At 46.8% G+C, this 20,907-nt stretch overlaps 2 protein-coding genes and 2 non-coding genes across 4 annotated transcripts; 3 read left to right on the forward strand and 1 right to left on the reverse strand.

Annotated features, from left to right (window-relative positions):
• Positions 1-2,035: 2,035 nt before the first annotated feature.
• PSPH (phosphoserine phosphatase) lies at positions 2,036-6,554 on the reverse strand. The gene is made up of 5 exons (XM_053961504.1): positions 6,288-6,554; positions 5,531-5,665; positions 3,833-3,978; positions 2,969-3,117; positions 2,036-2,222 (listed from the first exon to the last, which is right to left on the reverse strand). Exons 1-5 carry the CDS (start codon positions 6,506-6,508, stop codon positions 2,112-2,114), a joined length of 762 nt encoding a protein of 253 aa, XP_053817479.1. The 5' UTR covers positions 6,509-6,554; the 3' UTR covers positions 2,036-2,111.
• An 8,445-nt stretch (positions 6,555-14,999) lies between these two features.
• CCT6A (chaperonin containing TCP1 subunit 6A) lies at positions 15,000-20,874 on the forward strand. Its single transcript, XM_053961524.1, has 14 exons — positions 15,000-15,170; positions 15,465-15,528; positions 15,878-16,012; positions 16,598-16,771; positions 16,917-17,020; positions 17,636-17,746; positions 18,181-18,340; positions 18,532-18,614; positions 18,973-19,069; positions 19,319-19,466; positions 19,703-19,836; positions 19,953-20,055; positions 20,329-20,401; positions 20,551-20,874. The coding sequence occupies exons 1-14, from the start codon at positions 15,037-15,039 to the stop codon at positions 20,621-20,623; spliced, it is 1,593 nt and encodes a 530-aa protein (XP_053817499.1). The 5' UTR covers positions 15,000-15,036; the 3' UTR covers positions 20,624-20,874.
• Positions 16,343-16,474, forward strand: LOC128798342 (small nucleolar RNA SNORA22). Its single transcript, XR_008434397.1, has one exon. It is a non-coding gene; the product is annotated as a small nucleolar RNA SNORA22 (small nucleolar RNA).
• On the forward strand, positions 17,378-17,514 carry LOC128798341 (small nucleolar RNA SNORA15). The gene has a single exon (XR_008434396.1). It is a non-coding gene; the product is annotated as a small nucleolar RNA SNORA15 (small nucleolar RNA).
• Positions 20,875-20,907: the final 33 nt, after the last annotated feature.

The following is a 20,907-nucleotide window of genomic DNA, read 5'->3' on the forward strand; positions in this document are numbered from 1 at the left end:
GGGCTCCTGCCTGGGGCACTGGGGGAACTGCAGAGCCCTGAGCTGTGTCCCACTGCCCGCAGCTCCAGCTCCATGGCAGATTTATTTCCTTTGTGGCCTTTTAATTCCATAAAAACCAGCAAACAAACTCCTGAACTCCTAACTGTGGGATTGCACAGGGGGCAGAAACACTTGAGAGGTGCCCTGCTCGTGCAGCCTTGCCTGAACAGAAGCAGGATTGTCCAGGAGCTGCCCTGGGAGCTGGCTGGGGCTTTCCTCAGGAAGAATTTCAAAGAGCCCATCTTTAACACTCCCAGAAGTTGTGGGGAACACTGCCAGCCATTGTCTGCTTGGCTTTTGTGGGGTTTGCTGAAGCCTCTGCAGATCCTCTGGGGCTCTTATGTGTCTGCCTTGCTCCAAAAACCATCACAAGTTTGGTTCTGAATTTGTTTTCTTTTAACCCTTCTACTTCTCCATTTAAATGCTGTTGTAACTTCAAGGCAAAAACATTTGGCAGCGTCACTGCGAGCTGCAGCCCTCGCTCTGGGCTGTGGTAACTCCTCTGTCCCCCATCTCCTCCTCACAGAATGAACAGAACCAGGATTTGCTTTAATTGTTGGTGATGCTTTAACAATTGGACGGCAGCTGCCGTGTGGCACCTTGGTTTAATCATCATAAATGAGGGAAATTCAGTGCTAATTGTGAAAAGCAGTGATTATTATGAGACAATGTGAAATTTTGGAGGGTAGGGACATCACTTGTTTCTGTTCCAGAAATATGTGGTGGGGTGAAAGAGAATTGCCACACTTCAGTTTCTGGAAAAATACTGGGGCTCTTTGTAGGCACTTAGAAGATCAAAACCTCAGCAGATATTAAATGGTTTTATATTAAATCATGTCATATTTACCCATCTTTCTTTTGTGTGTTGTGGGGATTGAAGGAAGGGGCAGGTGTGATGTATTTTAACATTGGTAAAGCTTTTCACATCCTCACAGGTGAGATTCTTACAAGTCAGTGAAATAAAAGTCCCACAATGTGAAAAACACTCAGGAGAGTTGTCAGCATTTACCAGGTGTGTTCTCTTGGATCAGACACTAAAGAGACTCCTTAAAAAACCAGGATCCATCAGCTGGAGCTCAGAGGAGTTCTTAGAACAGGTCAGGCTTAACTCTGGCAGAGTTTAGGGGTGGTTAATCCACACTGGAGGCAGAGGAAGGGATTGAAGTTTCCCAGAATTTCCTTTAAAAGTTGATGAATTCACTCCCATCCCATTACAGCTGGTGGGGGTGGGTTGGTAAATGAATAAAACATTCCACAAACACGGGGACCACTTTCCAAAATCAGCACTTTGGAGTTTGATTGGAATATTTTGGTGGAGGATGGGAACCACTCTGTCCCTCACCTGAAAATGTTTCTTGGCCAGGGATGAACATTGGATCTCAGATTTCCATGCAGCTCCTGTCCCAGACAGGTTGGGTAACTGATGTTGAGTAATAGATGACACCACAGGTTCTCTGTAGCCATAATTTTAATGAAATCAGAGATATTTAGTGATGTTTTCCACCTGTTCACTGATTACCTGCTGCTGAGATTCTGTGCAGTGAAAGGTCCTTGCCAAACTGCAGCCTGAATTACATTATTATTATTATTATTATTATTATTATTATTATTATTATTATTATTATTATTGCTATTGCTATTATTATTATTATCATTATTACTGTTACTGTAACTGTTACTGTTATTAGTATTGATTAGGCAAAGTTCTTGTTTGTGGCCTTGTTCTATTTTTGTCACCCAAAATAAGTAGAGGCATTACTGATGAAACAACAGATGTGCAATATTGACCAGGAGATAATCCCTTAAGGTATTTTTAACTTTTTATTTCTATATTTGGTTTTCCCTTGAAAGTAAATCATTTATTTCTTCCACCACAGGAAAGCTTTATAAAAAACTTTACCCATTTTCATTCCAACCTATTTGAGTAGCACCTTCCACATGAGCCAGAGTGGAAGGTCCCCAACCCCCAGAATCATTAAAAACTGCAGCCCACGAGTTTGCAAACAAATAAATGTTTAATGGCATTGTATAATGGATTTACAGGTGTTAAATAGATTATTTTACACGAGGATTTATCGCTCTTCCAGCTCTTTTAGCAATTCATCAAAGTGGGTGATGTACCATTTTGCTTTCTCCTTCACTTGATTTCTGACTACATTGCCTCCAAATCCAATGAAGCAATCCTGGAAAAACACAAGGAATGGGCACATGGATTATTGCATGGAAGGAACAGAGTTCTCAGTAATTAAGTTTGCTTTTAAGATTGGGTTTTTAAATCCCTGCACTGTTTTCATATGCATGTTCATTTTTCAGATTTATTAACGATTAATTCTGCAGCATTTTGGTTATTGGGGTTTTTCTCAGTGCCTTGTAGCTTCCAGATTGTTCAGATGTGAGATTTTACAGAGAAATTGATGTAAATGTGATGCAATTCCATTCAAGAGCAAGCAAACATTGGCTCATGCACGAGCATCCCACAATTACCCCTCTCCTGTTTATCTTACCTCTGCTTGCCTCAGCTGAGAGATACCAAAAGCAAACTTTAACCCTGTCCTCAATCATTAACCAGAGCAATCATCATTTCTACATCTCACAAAACCCCCTGCAGTGAAAGTTTAAAATTTCCACTGCAGGTTTTTTTTGGGGTTTTTGTTGGGTTTTTTGGTTTTTTTTTTTTTTTTTTTTTTTTTTTGGCTTGAGGTGGGAAGCATTAAACAAATCCTGAGCAGTTTTGGGGTATTGGGGGACTTTAGTGTGGGGAAAGGAGCTGAAGGGGAGATGGAATTAAAATCTCTCCCTGGTACATGAGCATTTATAAACGTTGTCTTTCTGGTTTTGTTTTTTTTTTTTATTAAAGAATCCAAACCTCACTCTTGTTTTTGCCCCAAGGATTTGCTCAGAAGGAATTCAGGATTTCTGTAATACTCACTCCAGGAGGGCAGGCTTCCATGTCTGTAGCTCCATCTCCAATCATGACCACTTTCTTGAAATGGAACTGTTCTTTCAGATGAGTGATAACCTTTCCCTTCCCTCCTGATTCAGCTGTTGGTTGTGTTTCATCAAATCCTGCATATTCTCCTAAAAAACAGTAGAAGGACAAGTTGGAAATACAGATATTTTCTTGGAAATGAAGGAAGATCTCTGCCTGTGGTCTTGACTTCATTGCATGCAGTCCTGTAAAACTCACAGCACAGCATCCCAAATCAATAATTCCAAGGTAAGTTCAGACTGGGATTTCACCCAAGTCTTCAGTGGGGGGATTTTCAAAGAAAAATAGAGACATTTTCAGAGAAAACCAGAAACCTGTGTGGGCAGTGCTACCAACCCATTCCCAGGCACTCTGGTGTGAACATCCCAAAAGCAGCACCCAGGATGATGCAGAGACTGAGCAGGAAACCCTGAGGAAGAACAACCTCAGCACCTACAGCTCTGCTGGGGCACTCCAGCTTCAAATCCAGAGCAGCTCTGCTCCAGGGCCCCAAAGCCCCTGAAAGGGAGGCTTATGAGAGCAGCTCAGGCCATGGACTCTTTAACTTGGAGGAGAAAACGAAACTCTGCTCTCAGCAGCTGTAACAAGTTTTACCTTTGGCACAGCTTGCAATTAAAAAGTAACTGCAGCTCTATTTGTTACATTCAGCATGCCCTGAGCTGGTTTTTGGTAAAGTTTTGTAATTTTCCTCCATGGAATTGGCTGGATTGGTAACAGGACAGTGCCTGCAGCCCAATGTGTGAGAGGTGGAAGCAGAAAAGTGCCATTAATTAGCAGAGAGAGGAGGCTGGAGGGGGCTCTCACCGTTGAAGTAAAACTTGAGCCTGTTGGCGAAGACGTTTGCTGTGGGAATGTTCAGCTGCAGGGCCACGTGTTCCACAATGCTCTGGAAGCCCCCCGAGACCAAGAACACCTGGACCCCTCGTTGGTGGAGTCTGCTCACCAGCTCCCTGAGAAGAGACAGCACAAAGGGCAAATAAATCCTTCCTAAGCCAGGCTTTGTGCTATTCCAGCTTAGTTTGGGTGTGTGCTGCTTCCCAGCTCCATCCATCTCTGCTGCCCAAAGCTTTTCCCTCTTTCTTTGTGCACACACCTGGCTGGCAAGAGCTGGACAAAACCATCATTTCATTCCTCAAAACCAAGCACTCCCTAAAACTGTTTTCTTTCCACTTTCACATCAGTTCCCTTGAACAAGTGAGAGCGGATCCAGTTCAAAATTTATTTTCTGAAGTGAAACAATGGCAAGAAAATTAATCTGGAATGCAGCAAAAAGCAGGGAATGAGATAAAACCACTGCTCCAAAATGCTAAATGGGCTGAAAAGCGCAAAGTGCAAATGGTTTCTAGCTCAGAGTTGGTTCCCCAGATGCTGGATGTCGATGCCATCTTTAGAAGAGGGCACCAGCTACAGAAAAGGAATCAAAAAAAGAAGTTTGTGACCCCAGTTCATGCCAGCAGGACTTGAAGGCCGTGCAAAGTTTTGGGGATTTGGCTCTGGAGGCAGAAGATCAGCCTGCAGCAAGGGGAGCAGGGGAAGGGGTGGCAGGAACAGCAGAAACACTAAAGACTGAAAAGCAAAGCAGAGGCTTAAAGCAGGACCCAGAAAAGGAGGAAGAAAGGGAAGAAATGAAAAGGGGGAAGAAAGAGAAGGACTGAAAAGGAGGAAGAAAAGGAAGGACTGAAAAGGAGGAAGAAAAGGAAGGAAGGAATGAAAAGGAGGAAGAAAAGGAAGGAATGAAAAGGGAAATCACGTGATCCTGAACAAGGAAACAATGTTCTCTTTGTAGTTACCTCTTGCTGTCTTCTACAGAAAAAAAGATATAATACATGCACAGGATCATCTAAAACTCCTTTCATATGTTAAAAATATTTTAGACTTGAAGTTATGGTCAGATTTTGTAGTAAAGAAATTCTTTTCAATTGATAGAAACAATTTGAATAGGGAAAAATCCTCAGAGTTTTTCAGTTTAAATAGTTCATGTTCATTCCAAACCTCAGGATGAATGAATGCACATATTTATGTGTGTTTGCTTTAATTTTAATATTTTTAGGGACTTCAGAATGGGTAGCTCTGAGCAATGGATCCCCTAAACTGAGCCAGGGGTGTGACTGCACTGAGCAGAGTCAGAGAGAGGTAACAGAGTTGCAGAATAGACCAAATTTAAGGAGATATTAAATCTCCCCCCCGTCCCATCACCCCCGAAAAAACAGTGGTTGAACAGATTCTTTTCCATTCCCATTTAATCCTCAAGTCAGGATTTGAACTTGGCAGCCAAGGTGCCAGTTAATATCTAAGAATCTTTTCTTTTTTCCATGGATGCTTAACCACTAGCCATGGAGTCAGGCTCCTGATCCAAGCTCTGTACATGCCCAGCGTGGAGATGGAGCAGGAAGGCAGCACAAACCAGCTCTGTGGCCTCACAGCATCACTGATGGCACAGAATTTGGTTTATTTATTCCATCTGCTTCCTGAATACTTAAAAAAAAATTAAATTCTTCTTACCTTATTCCTGGAGTTAGCTGAGGTGGGTTGTCAGATATTAATTTCTGCACTTGTTCATAGGAGGGCCGGATGAGACCTAACCGTGCTGTGAGAGCTGCCTTGAATGTCACAGTGCCACCCATGGCTCTGCGAGTCCTGAGGGACAGCCAAAAAATCAAATCAGGGACATTTCACAGCTGGGGCTTCTCCCAACAGCAGAGCATTAACCAGGATTGACAAGGAACCAGGTAAGAGAGGTTATGCCGAACCCAAAGATTGGTGGCTAGGAGATCTCCATGGATGGGAGGAGCAGTGGAGCAAAGGAAAATGGCTCCATTCCCTCTGTGATGCCACACTGGGACCATATTCCTGAGCTGAGTCTAACAGAGATTCTGCTAAAAGCTTCAGCTTGTGCTGTTTCCCAGCCTCAGCCTCAGCAATGGGTTGGGAGTGCTGTCCCCTCTCCTCCATCTCATGGTAAGGTTTCCTCGTTCAGAACAGGGGTTGGTAATGCTCTGCCAGGTTTGATGAGGGCTGCTCTTAGTCTATCAAAATTACCACTAGAGAATTTATTCCAGGATAGTTTTGTTGGGCGGCCTCACAATTCCCAAACCAAGTCCCTTCATCCTTAATTCCACTTACCACCCCAAACCCCTTTGCAACCTGCGATCATCTACAACACAACCAAACGACCGTAAAGGACAAATCCATGATCACAGATGAATCATCCATGGCTCACTTTGCCTGGCCCCGTGGGAGCTCCCCCAGCCATACGTACATCTCTGCCACGGCGTCCCCAACCCCGCAGAACTTGGCCAGCTCGTCGATGCCCTCCTCCCTGATGACGGTGCTGTCCACGTCGAAGCACACGGCGTCGGCGCTGCGGAAGATCTCCTTCAGCTCCATCAGGGACGCCATCCTTTTGGGAGCCTTCTTACTGTGAGGGGACAAGATGAAGTCTTTCTCTGAGTGGGAGTAGTGCACTGTTTCCTGAGCCATTGGTGCTGCTGCTCTGGCGCGGGTGAGAAGGGCCGAGCGCAGGCGGCTCACGGCTTTTATCCCAGGGGGAATGGTGGTGGAGGTCTGGCTCAGCTGCTGATTTGCTCCCGGCTGTTGCTGCCTACTGATGGTCACCTCGTGCTCCAGGTGGGCCGTGGAGCCCTGGGCTGCTGCTGATTTGTTCCCTGCTGCCTCAGCCCATTCGTGGGTTCAAGGTTGCAATCCTTGGCATTGGCTGAGGCACCAGGCTGCCAAGAGCTGTGTGGGGTTGCAGGGCTCTGTTTCGTCTCAGGGGGGGTCTTGGTTTCTCACCTCTCCCAGGCTGGGCTGTCACAGGAGTTGCTGCAGGACACCCAGGCCCTCAGGATTGATTGCAAACTATCCTAAACCTATCAATGAGTGGTTGTTCCTAAATCAGGAACATTTAGATACTGTCCTACATCATCATTAATAAAATTGGAGCATTAACATTGGGGATTAGCCTTTTATAAATCCATCTAACCCTTGGCCTTTGAGAACTTCATTCAACCCATCAAGACATCACATTTTCCATAACAGTCCCTGACAAAAGTTTATTTTCTACTCTTTTAGATCTGTCCACTTCAATATGTTGAGCACTTCTGCAGATCAGTAGCTTAAAGAGTATCTCCTTAGTCATCCCTGCTCAGCTCGTGCTTCATCCTTTCATAGGGGAATTAATTCAGTGTGGATTTTACTGTTTACTAATCTATAATTTAGACACAAACAACACCTTCCTATTTATCTCACTTCTCAGATTTTGTACAAGTTTTTGTTTCTTCTGATCTCTCAGACATCTCTCAGGACATGCCTTGTATGATTGATCTGGGTTGCAGGTTCTTTTCCATCAACCAGCACATTCTTAGGAATTATAGACATCTTTATAACCTTTAATCCTTTGTTTTCCTCTCACTAATGGTCAAAGCAGGAACAGAACCTTTGGGTTTATTCCCAGGACATGATGAATATTGGGATACACAGAAGGTTTTATGAAAAATTCCCATCATCACTACAAATGTAGAGCCCACACCTCTCTTATCTGCTCTTGTGCATGGAATAAAAGAGAATGCTCCAATCTATTGGAGGTGGTTGGGAGGTGGAAATGTGTCTAAAGGAACCACCCAGGCTGAGTGGTGAAACCTGTTGTGAACAGCCAGGAGCTGTGTCTGCACGAGAGATCCTGCCTGACAAACAGGAGATGTCACTTGGCAAGGGACAGAGACAACGAGTGACAGGAGAGGCACAGGCAGCCCTCAGACAGGATTTCTGTGGGGTTTATTCTGCTGCCTTTGAAGGGAGTGGGGGCACTAGAGGAGGTATCCCAGAAAAGGGCTTTTACAGAGCCCCTCTGAACTGCAGTTTGGTACAACTCTGCCCTTGGTGCATGGACACACCAGAAAGCTCCAGTCTAGCCTTAGGATCATGACTAAGGATTATTTGCTGCAGGCCATGTGGGGTTTTATCTTTTTCTACAAAGACTGCACTGGACATGTAAGAAAAATAGTTATAAACCATCAGCACAGCACATAGAAGAAAAGTGACCATGGACATCAAAACTTCCCTCTGCCAGCAGCCAGCTCTGAGGTAAGGCTGGTGGCCAGAGGCCAGTTCTGAGGTCAGGCTTGGCACTGGCTGGGAAGGTGACACATGAATTGCACATTTACTTTGCTTTAGCCTTGACATTCCCTGGGCTGCAGAGCTGTGCTTGTGTTTGCAGGGATATATCCCAGATTTCCAGGCACGGGGCCGTGGCTCCGGGGCAGCTGTGACACCGGCGTCACGGTGTTCCAGCAGGCAGCCCTGCTGATGCAAAGCCACCATTGCCTCACCTGGGGCTGCACTGCAGCACGGCCACAGCGTGAGGCAATGGCACCGTGTGGGGACACTGCTCTGTGACGTGACAAGCTGGAATTTGGGCCTGGATGCACGGCTTTAATCCGCCCCAGGAAAACGTTATCTCTCCAAATGTGTGCTGGGAGTGATGAAATGTTCACGTTTCCTTCTCTCTGATATCCACATTTCCCATGCTCCTTTCCCTGCTGGATGGTCCAGACAATGATGGCATGAAAGCTGTGGTGGACTTTGCACTCTGATGGACAAACAAAGAAGAATTATTGTGGAGTCATAGTTGGAATTAACCCTGTCCTCGCTTTATTCCTCTTTGAAAATAGTTTCAAACTGTGGTTTATGTTGTCTAAAAATGACAAATTGGAAGGGAAGAATTGCAAAAATCATCAGTAGCACATCAGAACAAAAAGAATTAGAGTTGTGTAAAACCCTTCTATGGACAAAACTCAGCTGCAGTCAGGGAAAAGCAATTTTGTATTCCAGAGTGGTCCAGGCCTGTGTAAGTGGCAGAGATTAATTATTCCAAAATACAGAGCATCTGATTGCTTAAAAGTGTAAATGTTTTAATGAGATGAGAAGAAAAAAGAAAATTCCCACAAATAATGGGTTCTGCTTCCATATGAAAAACACTGATAGGGAATCTCTGATCTTCCTACCACTGAATTTTAGGTAGGTAATCAATGCCTAGCCTGAAAAGCATCCAAGCAGCAAACATTTCAACAGATCTGATATAAAATACCACGGGGAAAAGCTGGAAAGAAGAATATGGGGAAGAGAAGAACAATGGGCAAAGAAGTGGCTAAAGAAGACAAAAGAGTGAGAGAGGTAGGGTGAAACTTGAGATAAAGATGGAGAAAAAAGGAAATTACAAGGGAAGAATGGAATTCCCATGAGATCTCTTTGCCTCCAGACTATGAAGTGTTTCATTACGCTGTTTCAAAAAAAAAAAAAAAAAAAAAAACTTTTTCACAAGAAATAATTCTCTTTCATAATAGACAGGGTGGAGTCCCAAACAGGGGAATTATGTAAGAGCACATGGGAAAGGAAAACAACTGAAATCCATCCTCTCTGTTTGCTGTCCCTCCAAAGAAGAGCACTTGCCTCACAGGGAAAAACTGCCCCATCCTCTGTATGCACATGTAATGCAAATGGAAGCAGTTAGTGGTGCTCAGAACTGCAGGTGTTCTGGGGCTGCAAGGTTTTGATGAGATCTCAAACCCTTCATTGTGACTAGACCTCCCTTGTTGTCATATTTCAGCTTTCAGAAGTGCTGCCACGCTGCTACTTTGCATGATGATCACATTTATTGCTGGTAAAAATGAAGATTAAGTGAATCTTAATGAAATGTTACCCAGCACTCAGGAATATCCTTGTTTGCAAACAATTTCTGATTCACTTCTCCATTTAACATTGTACTGAACATTAACAGAAGTTCAGCCACATTAAACTGTTTCTTTTGCCTTGAAGGGAAACTGCTGCTCAGAGCAAAGGATTTGGAGAAAATAGTTCTTGAAACTTTTTTCAGGACCTTTTCCTCCTACAGCTTCTAAGAACATTCCCAGGAGTGTTTCCATGGTATGAGTTTAAACAAACCACTTAATCCTCATTGTTTCCAGTCCTGTGTCTGTAAAATGGGAATAACACAGTGGCACAGCTTTTGTGTGCTGAGCTTTCATCCTCAGAATTAGCAACGTTTTGAAAGCTTTAGAGGAAAGCTGATACATTTAAGCAGATTAGTTATATTTAAGCAAATTGTGTTTGTGTTTCATGTAAGTTTTAGAAGTTCAACCCATCCACACATAACTTTCTGTGGTTTGCAGGGTGAGAATAGGAAGATTCAGTCATTAATCTCCTGGGTTTTCTTAATTTTTAAAAAGGTTTTTGTTAAATCTTCCGGGTTTTCTATTTAATGTTAGGCTTTTCTTTAACCTCCTGCTCAGTTTGTCAAGGCAGTGGCACAAAGCTGTCTGCAAGTCAAGAGATGAGCTGCTCGCAGCTCCACACGATTATCTGCACAGCAGTGCCTCACAGCGAACTCATTTAAGCACCTCGTGAAAAGCAGGTGAAAAAGGGCAGAAGGAACCTGTTGGATGTTGACATCCACCTCCCAACTCTCCAATCCCCTCTCTCCTGTCCTGCCAAAATGCTGCTGCTCCCCCCGTGCCCGATTGCATCATTCATTCACGCTGCTGTTATAAAACAGCCGCCACGCCGGTGCCGGGCAGCACAGGCACAAGATCCTCCTCATTTTCCCTGCTGGAAAAAAAAAAAAAAAAAAAAAAACCCTCACTGTGCTATGAATCCGCGAGCCAAACTCCAACCCCTTCCGACCTGCGAGAAAAGCGCGATGCCGGTGACTTACAGCACGGAACTGGCCGTGGCCGCTGCTGCCGCTGGGACTCCCGGCTGCGCGGAGGGATCAGCTGAGCCCTTCAGTGCCACCAGCCCCGCGCACGGGCTGCGCTGGACGGCAGCCGCATTTTGCCGCTCGGCCCCTGATAAAGAGCTGAGTCAGCCGGCCCGGGGGGTTTGTTTGAGGTGCTCGCACACATGGGAGCAGAGCAGGGCAGCTGTTCGCTGCCAGCGAAGGCGGCAGAGGTGTGACCGCCCCGGGGCAGGGGAGGAGCCGCTCCGGGCCGGGCGCGGGGGGTTCGCTCGGCCCTCCGCGGGCACGGCCGTGGGACAGGGGCAGCTCCCGTCAGCAGCGATCGGCTGAAATCAGCGAGGCACGGACGCTGTTTTCGGGAGAGAAGGGGGGATTTGGGAGCTGAGGTCACAGAATCACCGGGTTGGAAGAGACCTTAAAGATCATCGAGTCCAACCCAGCCCCAACACCTCAACTAAACCCGGGCACCCAGTGCCACATCCAGGCTTTGTTAAACACACCCAGGGATGGTGACTGCACCACCTCCCCGGGCAGCCATTCCAGAACTTTATCACTCCTTCTGTAAAAAACTTTTTCCTAACATCCAGCCCAGATTTTCCTTGGCACAGATTAAGACTGTGTCCTCTGATTCTGTCAGTGCTGCCTGGAGAAAGGGACCAACCCCCACGGGACTACAGCCACCTTTCAGGTATTTAAGATTGCAATATCTCCTCTTGGCTTAAGCTGTTAGTGCATCCCTGAGTGAAGTTACACACACAAATCACAGCTAAAGCTCGGCAGCAAAGGGAAAAGGCACGGGAAAAGGCTCTGTGTTGTTTCCCCAAAAGCTGTGGAAAAATTGCCAAAGCTGCCCGTGCTTGTGTTTTGGCATCCCATGGAAGATCTTCCCTCGCACACTGCGTGGGTTGGAAAATGGGAGAGTGCCAGCCCAGGAGTTGTTGGGTTCAAGGTCAAGAAAAGCTGATTTAGCTGATTTAGCTGCTTCTGTCCACTTGTGCCAGGAGTCCTGTGACTGCTGCCCGTCTGTTCTGCACCGCTGGATGCTCCAGTCACGCTCTGTGCATGACCTCTTCTGCCACCCCGGCAGTGCCACCCCTCAAAATTCCATTTATTAATTAAATCCAATCCCCTTTTGTGCCCCTCATCCCTTTATGGTTTTTTTTTTTCAGAATTTCTCAGTACATGACAGGATCATCTCTCAGGAACTTCTTGAGTCAGGAAAAGATGGGACCAAGCCCCTGTGCTGCCAAACTGGTGCCAGGGATCAGCAGCCCGGTGCTGTTTGTCAGCTTTATCATGGCAGGACAGAATGTTGTTTAAAGCAGATTTAGAAATCATTTCTGTGAATAAGGTTAAAGGAAAACCCATCTTGATAAAGATGAAAGAAAATGGCTTTTACTGAGAATCTCAGAGGGGTTTTTGCCAAGATAAGCAGTGCCTGGCTTGACTAAGGGAATTGCTGCTGAATATTTCATGAAGGATATTGCCTTTATTTGGCTTACTTTAATGGACATGTTGGCTTTAATTTAGTTAAATATTTTGATTCTAACCTGGTGTAATCCATTGAATTCATAGGGCAATTTAAGTCTGGTAAGCATTTGCCCTTTGTTTTTATTACACATAAAAAACAAATAGAACAATTCTACAGCTAAGACTGGAAAAAAAAAGGAAAAAAAGCTTGTCTTGATGGCTGAAAAATGCTGCAAAATGGGATTTTAATGTGAAGATACTCGTGAGAAATGTTACTATAACACAAAATAACTATCCTGAGGAATGTGAGCCAGCAAAGAAACGCAGAGAGCTCTGCCTGGGAGCTGTAGGAGGATGCTCAGGAGTGAAAATACAAACTTGATACAAACACAGAACCCAGCTCTTGTATGTCACTAGAGAACCTCTCCATTTGTACAAAAAAACAGCAGAAACCACCTGCATGGGGGATTAGGATGTCTCTGAAAACAGCTTTTCCATTTCCCCCCCCCCTTCTCCTAAAAAGAATCATCTCAAAACTAAATTTTCCCTTTATTTTCCAGCAGAAATAATTCCTCTCCCAAACCTGAACCTGGCCCACATCACAGCCAGCCCCACAGGTGTTTTAGGATGGGCAATTCCTGCCTTTCCATAGGCATCAGCAAGGAAAACATAAAATATAACAAGCCTGCTGGGATGGGTTTGACAAGGCTGCCCTCTGCTGAGAACAGCCCTGAGAGGAACAGGCCAAAAAATAACAAACCAGAGAAGCAAAGGCAACAAAATACTTGACCTGGGAGTTCCAGAATCCAGGGCAGAGCTGGGGTGTTTTAACTGGACATTGCATCTCAGATATTTGCACAGCAGCCTCTTGGGCCAGGTTTGGTGGTTTGTTTTGTTACAGTTTCAGCATCCCAACGAAGTGCAGACAGCATTTTAACAGAGTTAACAGAGCAAATAATGAAAAGGCAAGTGTGATTCCCTGCATTTTGCAATGTTTAATGTTTATTTCTAATGACTGCAATCACAGAGGAGAAAGCCCAGCCACTCCACTGGAGTCAGCATCAAAATATTTCACAAGACACTGTTCAACAATAGGGCTTCAAATTTGTAGGATGTCCAAACACCACCTAAAACATTAGAAAAACAGAATCCCAAGGATAGCAGCAGCTGTCCCTTCCAGGGAGACAGACAGGCCACATGTGAGAGTCCTCTTCTTGTGCACTGCGTGGCATTTTGCCCAGAAACCTGAGATCCTCACCCAAAGCAGGTGCCACAGCCTGCAGCCAAACCCAGCCAGGCTGCCCTGACACTTGACACTGACTCTTCCCATCAAGCTCCCCTGAAACTCCAGTGCAGCAAAACTGGACCCAACAGCAGGCTCAGACTTTACTCCTGGGGGTGGTGTGGAAATACATCCAGCTCCTTGCATTGCTGAAGCAACCCAGGGCTGCATCCCGAGCTCCCTGCTGCAAAAAGTGGGATGGAGAGGGAGACATTTCATAGAATTCATCGGTTTAGTTGGAAGGGAACTTAAAGAGCATCTTGTGCTCTTGTGCCATGGGCAGGAACATTTTCCACTATCCCAGGCTGCTCCAAGCCCTGTCCAACCTGGCCTTGGACACTTCCAGCTTCTCCGAGCATCTTCATGCCTGGTGGGCGAGTGCTGGGGAAGGGTCTCTGCCTTCCCTGCACCAAATACTGACAAAATCCTGGCCTCAGGGCCAGCTGTCCCTGTGGTCAGCACTCTCTGGAGCAGCTGGGCTGCAGAACACTGGAACTGCCTGGGGATGGTTGCGGGGCCGGGCACCTGCCTCATGCAACAGCTGAAATAAGAAGAGTTGTGTCACACCTGCTGTTGCCATGGGCTCAGTGGGCGTTGGGGGGTACCAGCCCAGATGGAGCAATTTGGGACTCAAAGCTGGTGCAATCAGTGCCCGCAGGGGTGAGAGGGACCACGGCAGGAGCTTCTCCAGTTCCTCTCCAGGGAAACTCATTTGTCCCTCCGTTTCAGAGTCTGAAGACACAAATATTTCAGCGTCTCCAGGAGTGAGCCCTGACAGGCCACTTAGAGGAAACGTTTCAGCACCCACCAAGGTTGTCGTGGCAATATTTCTGGTTTTATTCTGCACGGAAACCTCTGCGTGGCCTTGGGAGGGACCATCCCTATCCTTGGAACCCCTGGGAGGGATTCAGTCCAGGAAAGCCCCGGGCAGAGGGTCCGCACTGGGGGCTATGGATGCCTCGGTGCCCCACACATCAGCCTGTGTGTTATAAGAAGACGAGTTTTCATTAACCTCAATCCCGAATTTAACCAAGATCCATTGTTTATTAATCCAGTCCACTTAACTATTAATTCTATCGGTCTAATGTGAAATCACAGTGTTTAATTATTTATTTTCATGCTTCTGCGGAGTTGCTGGGGGTGTCCGTGAAATGAGGGGAGGATTAAGCACCGACCATCCCCGCCCGTTCACAGACCGCCCTCACCCTCCCCGCGCTCCCCTCACGGCCCGCTCTGAGGGCGGCGCCGCGCCCGCGCCTCAGCGACGGGAAGGGGGCGGGACTGGGCGGAGCGACAGGCGCCGCAGCCAATAGGAGCGCGACTGGCGCGCCAACGAACCAATGAGAACCGGGACGCCTTGGCGGCGGGAGCGCCCGAGATGAGCGACAGGCAGCGTAACCAATAGAAATGCGGCATCGCGCCGGTTGGCCAATGGGCGAGCCCGGAGTGTTCCAGAAGGGGCGGGCGGGAGGCGGGGCCGCGGTGCCCCGCCCCGCCCGGCGCGGCCCAGAGCGGAGCGCAGTCATGGCGGTGAAGGCGCTCAACCCCAAGGCCGAGGTGGCCCGCGCCCAGGCCGCGCTGGCCGTCAACATCAGCGCGGCCCGCGGGCTGCAGGACGTGCTGAGGACCAACCTGGGGCCCAAGGGCACCATGAAGATGTGAGGGAGCCCCCGCGCCTCTCGCCGCGGGCGGGGTTGGGGGGGAGCACGGCCTGAGGGGAGGCGTGAGGGGAAGCGGCGGGGGCCGGGATGTGCGGAGGGGAACAAAGGCGGAGGCGGGAGGGGTGAGTGGCTGAGGGATGGAGAGATGGGGAGGGAGCGGCGCGGGCCCGCGGCCCCGCACGTGTGTCGGGGCCGGCTGGATGAATGGATGGGGAAGGAGCGGGGCGGGCCCGCGGCCTCACACGTGTGTTGGGGCCGGGGCGCCGCTCACCCGCCCCGTGCGGCCCGCAGGCTCGTGTCGGGGTCCGGAGACATCAAGCTGACCAAAGATGGCAACGTGCTGCTGCAGGAAATGGTGAGCTGGGGCTGGTCCTCGCGGGGGGGTTTAGGGAGGGACGAGCGCCTTTGGGTGAGGGGGAATCGCGTCCCCCCTGCCCCACCCACCCTTATCCATTGAAGCAAAATGGTCCTTGGGAGGAGGGTAAAGAACTAAATGCAGGTTAAGGCAATACTGTAAAGAAAATAATGTTAAAAATATAAACGGCACCACAAGAAGGAGTAAAATAACCAGCCAAAGGAGTAGCAAACCAATTAGGGTAAACCATTAGAACATCACCTTCAGTTCTTTCTTAGCTGATCTCACGTTTTTGTTTGCTGTACCACTGCAGTGAAATTCAACTGCTCAGCTTCTTATTTTTGTCTAGCAAATCCAACACCCCACGGCCTCCTTGATAGCAAAAGTAGCAACAGCACAAGATGACATCACTGGAGATGGCACCACCTCGAATGTCCTCATCATTGGAGAGCTCCTAAAGCAGGCAGATCTTTATATTGCTGAGGTGTGTATGCAGTGTTTCATTTGTAGGTGAGCGAGTTAAAACCTTCACTGAGACCCCCTCAGTGGTTTTTTTGTTGTTTTTTTTTTTTTGTTAAATGTTTAACAGGAGTGGAACATAAATACATTGTTCTGCTTAAAATGAGAAGTTGTAAAAAGGGGGAAAAGCTAGAGGAGAAGACTTAAACCCTGTTCAAAATCAAACCTGCTTATTGTGGATACTGTAGCTTTTAAGGTTTTGTGTGATAGCTGCTGTTACTTTGTTTTGTGTGAGTCAGAACATTTCTGGAGTGTTTAAAAGGAGCTCCTCCCTGAGGGCAGGTAAACGTGGGTATTGCACAGCGAACACCCAAGTGTGCTTTGTAGTTCCCTTGGTTTGAGTTCTGTGCTAAATTAATCTGTACTTTTCCTCTGCATTGGAAGGATTTGCATTCCTTTTATATGTATTCAGAAGGACAGAACACATGGCCTGAGTAGCTTATTCCCTGTGCTTTGCCATTCCATGGAATGTTGAAACCACGGGTTCTGTTTGTGGAAAAAGCACCATTTTGCCTTCCACTGTCCAATGATTTCTCTTCCCTTGCCTTAGGGTTTGCACCCTAGAATAGTAGCAGAAGGATTTGAGATTGCCAAGGAAAAAGCACTTGAGGTTTTGGAGCAGGTCAAAGTGTCCAAGGAGATGGACAGGGAGACCCTCATCGATGTTGCCAGGACATCCCTCAGGACTAAAGTCCACGCTGAGCTTGCTGACATCCTGACAGAGGTGAGTGTCCCTGTCATCTCTGCCTCTGTGTGGAGAGAGCCAGCTTTGAAAGTGCTGGGACTTGAATTTGAAGTGTGAAAGATGTGAACTTGCACTTTGGAAGACTGATGGTCATTTTGGGGTGTTTCCCTCCCCTGTGTCTCAGGCTGTGGTCGATTCTGTCCTGACAGTCAGAAAACCAGGTGAGCCCATTGACCTGTACATGGTGGAAATCATGGAGATGAAGCACAAATCAGAAACAGACACAACGTAAGTCAGGAGGATCCTTGGGCTTCAGTTTAATGGGGCCATGAGCTTTGAGGAGCCTGGGGGGTTTTGGTTTCTATTTAGGATGTCCTAAAGCTTCCAGTGGAAGAGTTAAAATACAGATTTCAGCCATAAATATCTTGGCAGAAGTTCCTCACTCACTGAATTGATTCCTCGATGAAATTATCAAATAGCAAAGAACAGCGCTGGCTTAACAATGTTGGATAAATACTCTTTTTTTCTTACTGTCTGTGGCTTGATGATGCTTTAGGTTGGCATCTGTTAAACACAAAGCAGCATTTGATAAATGGAAACTGGGTTGTGGATTGGATATTCCATAGGATTTCCATTTCCCTCAGTGCATGGATGAATTCTGCACTAGCTTTCCTCAGTAGCTGATGCAGTCAGACACCATGCCAGAGCAAATTCCTTTTTTCCACTCTGCCTGGTGTGGTTTTTTTTGGGAATGAGCATGCCCTTGGAAGGGGAACACATCATCCTTGTTCACTGCCAGCACGAGTGCCCAGGCAGTTTGGGTTGGAGCAGGTCCACTCTCTGCACTCCATGAAATCCTGTATTGGTGTCCATGGACACCCAGAATGGTTTTTAATCTTGCAGGCTGATCAGGGGGCTGGTTCTGGATCATGGAGCTCGCCACCCTGACATGAAGAAAAGAGTGGAAGATGCTTTTATTCTTACCTGCAATGTGTCTCTGGAGTATGAGAAAACGTGAGTACACAGCAAATGCTCGTGTCCTGAGGACTTTTATTTGAAATGTGCTTAAATACCAACCAAGACTGAAGGGGAAAGGTGATGGGTGAAAAAATCTCAGTGGAAGGCAGAGCTTCACAGTGGTTTTTATTTTGTTGTGTGATCACAGAAAGGTTGAAAGTCCTTCCTTCCTTGGGCACAATTTGATATTCTAGAGCAAACACATTAACACACTTCAGAGTTCTCTCAGTTTCAAGTGTCTGCCTTATTTTTGAAGTGGAAAAGCTCTGAACCAGAGAGCAGGAACAGCAGTGTGGGTTGGAGGGACTGGTTTGTTTTGGGTGAATTTCTTCAGAATGTTACTGAAGGGCTCATTCCTTATGCTCAAGTTTATTTCTACAGCAGAGAGGAAGTTTTCTCACTGCTCTTTGTGGGTTTTTTCCCCCCTTCAGAGAGGTGAGCTCTGGATTCTTCTACAAAAGTGCTGAGGAGAGGGAGAAGTTGGTGAAAGCAGAAAGAAAGTTCATTGAAGACAGAGTCAACAAAATCATAGAGTTGAAAAGAAAAGTCTGTGGTGACTCAGACAAAGGATTTGTTGTGATCAACCAGAAGGTGAGATGAAGAGAATAACTAAAAATTATTTGAAATGCCAGAGTTATCTAAATTTAGGCTGATACTTTTGAATATAATGCACAGTTCCTACTTGAGATCTTTGAGCCTTGAGGAAGAACTTCAAAGTGTCAGGAGTGAGAGGAGGTGTTTTTAGCTTTGTCCTTATGCTGATGGTCACTTTCTGCTTGCAGGGAATTGACCCATTTTCCTTGGATGCCCTTGCCAAAGAAGGAATAGTTGCTTTGAGGAGAGCTAAAAGGAGGAACATGGAAAGGTCAGTTCTGGGGAGAGGAGAGGATACAATAATCTGCTCTTCCAAACTGAGACAGTCAGTCGAGTCTGGCTTAAATCCATCTTTTAAGACCTGACTAAAAATTCCACTTCAATCTGTGCTGCTCTTGTGGTGTAATTCAGGGCAGATTGGACAAACTGCAGAAAGGGCAGTTTGAGCTCTCAGGATGCTTTAAATGCAGACACCTACAGAGGAGCCTGAATTCTACAAGTTAGTTTTTTAAAGAGCTCTTCCATGAGCAAAACCAAACTGTTGCAAGTCTAGGATCTGCAGGCTGAAATACTGCAGTGATTTTGGGTTTTATTGAACATAAAGCTGAGTTCTGCCTGTTCTCTGTCAGACTGACCCTGGCCTGTGGTGGCACTGCCATGAATTCTGTGGAGGATCTCACTCCTGACTGCCTGGGACACACAGGGCTTGTCTATGAGTACACCCTGGTGAGTGACCAAGTGTTTGAAGAGTAAAGCTGAAGTATTGAAATAAAATACCAAAAATCCACTTGGATGTGAACATCTGCCTGGATGTTTGCTCCTGTCATAGACTGAGAAAACAGAAATAAAGTTCTGCTGCTTCTCATCACTTCTTGAAGTGCTGTTGGTGCAGTGTGAAAGCATCCAGTTTATTAATTAGTGTACACAGTGCTGAATCAAGTGGCTGACAGGCAAACCTGCCCCTGTTTCCCACAGGGAGAGGAGAAGTACACCTTCATTGAGAAGTGTGAGAACCCCCGCTCGGTGACCCTGCTCATCCGGGGCCCCAACAAGCACACGCTGACCCAGATCAAGGATGCAGTGAGGGATGGGCTGCGGGCTGTGAAAAATGCCATTGAGGATGGTGAGTCCCCTCCCTGGTAATCATCATAAGGACCTGGAGAAACTCATCCCAAAATTAGGGAATTACCTATCAGCTCCCTTGGTTCCTTCTCCAGTCCAAGCCTGAGCTCAGTGCGAGATGATTTTATAGTTCTGTGGTTGATTACTCACCTGTTCAGGTGCAGGATATGGAGGGAAGAGAGGAAACTGCACTAAAAATGAGCTGTTTAAACTGAAACAGATGCTCTTCCCTTGCAGGATGTGTGGTGCCAGGAGCAGGGGCACTGGAGGTGGCAGTAGCCAATGCTCTTGTGAAACACAAACCCAGCGTGAAAGGAAGAGCCCAGCTCGGAGTTCAGGCTTTTGCTGATGCTCTGCTCATCATTCCTAAGGTAAAAGGAGTTCCTGGGTGATAAAGTGGCTCTAAAGCACACACAGACTCAGTGTTTTTTCTGCTGGAGGGCTCTGTAATCAGCAAAATGAAGCCAATCCCTCTGTTCTGTGCCAGGTGCTTGCTCAGAACTCGGGGTATGATCCCCAGGAGACGCTGGTGAAGGTCCAGGCAGAGCACATGGAGTCGGGGCAGCTCACTGGGGTTGATCTCAACACTGGTAAGGACTCCCTCAGCCACAGGGTGATGCCCCAGTAAGAACCTGGCTCAGCTCTGAAGCACAAAGTGCTCTGAGTGCAGAAAGTTTTATCTTTATTGCTAAAAAGCTGCACAGAAGCCTTGGCAGTCAGGCTGCTGTAGTTCAGTGTGTTCTGATTGGAGGTTTTTAGAGGATGAAGCACACTGTTGCACACAGTGAGTGGTATCAGATGTCAGCCAGCAGAAAGTCTCTGTGTGAGCTGGGTTTTTAAAGGCTGCCTCACTTCTGTTTCAGGGGAACCAATGGTGGCTGCAGCAGCTGGAATCTGGGATAATTACAATGTCAAAAAGCAGCTGCTTCACTCATGGTAAGGCTGGCTGTATTTCACTTTGTAGCATTACTCTGTGTGTGTTTAAGTGATGTAAAACTGGGGATCTCATGTACAGGAAGATGACTTGAAACACAAAAATGAAGCTGGGTTTGGCAGTTGTAACAATATTTCTTTCCTGTTTCCAGCACGGTGATTGCCAGCAACATTCTCCTGGTGGATGAAATCATGAGAGCTGGGATGTCCTCCCTGAAGGGCTGAGCTGGAGCTGCTCCCTGTGGAATTTCTCCAAGGAATCCACCCCAGGGCCCTGTCCTTGGCTGTAGTGGATGTCCCAACACCAGAAGTTGCTCTGCCATGAGGGGCAGCCCCTTTGGTAACACGGCCACTCAAAATCTCGGCAACTTAATCAAAGATTTGGCTCTAAAAAGGAGTTATTTATTTTTGATTTCACTGAAATGTGTGGCTGCAGTTGCTTTCCATTTTTACCCAATAAACTGTTCTGTTCTGTGCTTTGGATATCTGTTCTTTAACCTCTACCCCTC

Source organism: Vidua chalybeata, chromosome 20 (assembly GCF_026979565.1).
Source record: "Vidua chalybeata isolate OUT-0048 chromosome 20, bVidCha1 merged haplotype, whole genome shotgun sequence".
Taxonomy (NCBI): domain Eukaryota; kingdom Metazoa; phylum Chordata; class Aves; order Passeriformes; family Viduidae; genus Vidua; species Vidua chalybeata.